General features: G+C 53.3%; 2 protein-coding genes across 2 annotated transcripts; both read right to left on the reverse strand.

Moving 5' to 3' along the window:
* Positions 1-330: 330 nt before the first annotated feature.
* Positions 331-1,677, reverse strand: PPTG_14583 (hypothetical protein; the record flags this gene model as incomplete). Its single annotated transcript, XM_008911501.1, has 1 exon — positions 331-1,677. One exon carries the CDS (start codon positions 1,675-1,677, stop codon positions 331-333), a length of 1,347 nt encoding a protein of 448 aa, XP_008909749.1.
* A 620-nt stretch (positions 1,678-2,297) lies between these two features.
* On the reverse strand, positions 2,298-3,060 carry PPTG_14584 (hypothetical protein; the record flags this gene model as incomplete). The annotated part of the gene is made up of 2 exons (XM_008911502.1): positions 2,298-2,830; positions 3,018-3,060. The coding sequence occupies 2 exons, from the start codon at positions 3,058-3,060 to the stop codon at positions 2,298-2,300; spliced, it is 576 nt and encodes a 191-aa protein (XP_008909750.1).
* Between the last annotated feature and the right edge of the window lie 494 nt (positions 3,061-3,554).

Below are 3,554 nucleotides of genomic sequence, written 5' to 3' on the forward strand. Positions count from 1 at the left end.
AGGACTTCGAGCAACGTGGTGGTTTTTCTTTGTGCTGCTTCTGTTCGCAAGCGCTGCTTCTGGGTGTTTTGATGCGGACTGGTGGCCACAAGAGACAACAGCTCAAGGTATTCAGGTATCAGGTCTCGAGAGTGGATTACTGGGCGATGACAAAGAATTAAGCGTGTCATTGATAAATCCGTTGCTGGACGATCACGAAGCGGTGAAAACGCAGCAAGGCATGGCTTCACCTCCAAAGCCAGTGTATCGTTATCTCGATCCTTAGCTTAGCGAGCAGTTATACCATCTATTCACAAGTAAGAGAACGATTTTGCAAAGCTTTTTTTTTTTTTACTTGTCTTCGTTTTCCTCTCCTTCTGGCTCCGCTGGACCTTGGCCGCTAGGGTCGGCGTAGCTCAACTGTGCTATCAACTCCTCTTCAGTAGGATCGGTGGATTTTCCATTGAACTGCGTGTCCGTGTCGGGATACGACGCCACCGTATCACCTTCAATCCGCTGTCGCTTTGTCGCCGGCATCTGGTAGTGCTCTGGGTAATCGAACGCTGCATCCTCGGTCGTGCTTGCGCCTTTAGCCTTCATCATAGCGACAATAGCGTCACGATCCGAACGTTCTGCCGCCTGTTTGGCCACAGGATTAGGATCGTCAAATGCCCAACGAACATTGAGCACCTCATCGCTCTGTAGCGACTGGTTAGCCATCGCCTCCTTGGCAAATTCTGCACTCGTGCGATGGCGGTATCGCACAAAGCAGATTGATTTGCGGTTGATCACATTGATGTTCTCCACTTCACCCCACTCGCCAAACTGTTTCCAGAGCGCCTCCTCTTGTTGCTTCAGAGCTTCCTGTCCACTGGTAGTCTTCAGGCCTCCAACGTAGAGCGTTCGCGAGTTTCTAGTAAAGTTACCCACTCCAGCCATATCATCTCGATCCGTAGCGTGGCGTTCCCGTCCGAAGCAGTCGTGCATCATGCCGATGCGCGTCTCGTCAGCCGCAGACGGCAGACGGTGGTAGTAGCTGCACTCTGCTCCTCTGGCACACATTCCACGTGCGAAGTGCACACAGAAGTATCTGTTGGCCTTGCTCACGATGTCCGCTTTGGTCTTTCCAGCGTCGCGCTCGAGGTCGCAGCGCGTCGTGGCCGGGTCCTTGCCGCGCGCATCATCCCAGTGGTCACCAATGTACTTATCGTACCAGATATTGTACTCATAGGCCCCCTCGAGCTGCGAATTGGCTGTGGGCATTGCGTCCAGCTGTTTGCGAGCCGGGCGGGACATGAATTTGGCGTTGAGCTGTTCGTAGCGGTCCCCCTCCGACACGCCGGCTTTGCCACGCCCGAACCAGCCTGTGGAGTGCGGCGCGGCGCCCATCTCTGCCGGGCGCTCCCATTGCGTCGCGTTAGTCTCCGTATTGTAGTAGTAAATTTTGTTGGATGCCGGGTCTAGCGCCTCACGCCACGTGTGTGCACCCCCCTGACTGTCCACCACCAAAGCGTCGAATCGCTCCACTTTGGGTGCGCGACAGCGGAAGCAGCGCTGGCGCCTCGCGTAGTTTTCGTGACTGCAGTCGGCACAAATCCAGTTCTTCTCGTACACGGCGTAGGCGGCTCCAACGTCACCAAGCGTCCCCACCGCGGTCACTTGGCGCGATAGGCCACTGTCGTCCTTGGTTGTGCTCATTGCTCTCAAGCTCGAAAAAGTTGAGTGGCCTCAATTTTTGGATGGGGAGTATAAAATAGTCTTTGGTCATTGAAGTGAGGACTAGTTTTGGATTCCTTAAAAAGAAGACTTCATACCAGAGATCGCCCGAGCTGGTCAGCTCCAGTATTCATCAAGGACGGAAGCTGCATCCAGATCTGCTGCCGTTTGCAAATGTTCTGGACCATGCCTAATACTGTTTACTACACCAGCTATCACTTATTTTCTCGGTACTCCGTAAGATCTTCAAAATCTCGCAGGATTTAAATTGCGTTGATCAGTGCTGCTCGATATCAAGTACACTTTGCGAGGCTATGGCGACCAGTTTATCCGCACTCTGCTCGTTGACGGTCGTCTTCACGTGAATCTGATCAGGAAGATACAAGATGGCTTCATTACGTGTAGGTCCACCTAGCCTACTCCCGCGGACACTACCTGCCAGCTCAACAAAGAAAATCGATCGAGTCAGCAGCAACGAATAGCCATGCAGGTATGTGTGTGTGGCGTTTATTCCTTCCCATTTCCTCCCTGCGTAACCTCCTGCTTCCTTCCTCTGCTAATACGCCGCCGCGCTAAGCGACGACAAAAGACCGATCGGTGATCTACAAGAACTGCGCCATCCAGCGGAATCCGTCAGCGTATCCCATCCGGCGCACAACTGAGCACATGTACAGCTCAATCGGGCGGATGCTGGCGTCCTTGTCGCCACGAGCTTCCTTGCCGTAAGTCTCGTACAGGCCCAGCGCACTGCGCAGCTCGTCCTCGGAGGCGGCGCGGGGCACGTCGATCTTGTTACCGAGCACCAGGAACGGCACGTTGGCCAGCTCGTCGTAGCCCAGCAGCGTGTCCAGCTCGCGCTTGGACTCGGGGAAGCGTTCACGGTCCAGCGCATCCACCACGAATACGACGCCGTCCACCGTGGCGAAATAGTCTCGCCAGAGTCGGCGAGCGGTCTCGTGACCACCCAGATCGAAGGTGCGAAGACGCAGCTTGCCAATGATCAGCTCCTCTGAGTTCGGGTGAAGCGTAGGCTCGTGAACAGCCACGCGGTCGTCCTTGAGCATGTGTAGAAGGGTGGTCTTACCAGCGTTATCCAAGCCCAAGAACAGGATCTTGGCGTTCTTGTGGTACAGGCCTGCCGAAATTAAATAAATACACAAAAATTAATTATAATTGTCGTTATGAAAGCACCCATTTGGCATTTTGACTAGGATTTGTATGGGGACGACGAAGAAGGATCGAGCTTCGATGAGGATCGACCCAAAGCCGCCGACAACAAAGTCGTCGCATAAGGAAGATGATAATGTACAGATTATACACACCCAGGTAGCCGAGCACGTTGTAGAACCAATCGAAGACGAACATGGTAGCTGGTGGCGTTTCTCGCGACTAAAATCTGTGTGTGTAGTTCCTCTTTGGGGCGATGACCGCAAACCGCGAAATGAACCGGAGCTAACGGAAGAAAACCAGCTAGATGGGGCAATGATAGGTACGTCCGGGGGCGAAAGGTGGTCTTCTTACAAATGTCAAGTCAAAAAGGGAGGTTGACACTGTTGCCACAATTTACTGTGACATATTTTAACCAATCCTCTCGCTAGAGTCGTGGCCACGAAACAGGCCACCATTCGCCCAAAACGGGGGTGCCGAAAAATTCGTATCTACCAATATGAAAACAGCAATACAATACAACGATTCGATTGGCTGAAAAGGTCTAACTTGATTAAAGTATCTAGGTGGACATCCATTCTACAAGGAGTGACCAAGATGCGGAGGCGTGGCGTGGGCATCGGCGCCGTGCGCAAGAAGCAGGAACAGGCCAAGCAGTTCTCGGAGGTGGGCGAGCAGCTCGTGGAGGCGAA

This window comes from Phytophthora parasitica (genome assembly GCF_000247585.1).
Source record: "Phytophthora parasitica INRA-310 unplaced genomic scaffold supercont2.42, whole genome shotgun sequence".
NCBI classification, from domain to species: domain Eukaryota; phylum Oomycota; class Peronosporomycetes; order Peronosporales; family Peronosporaceae; genus Phytophthora; species Phytophthora nicotianae.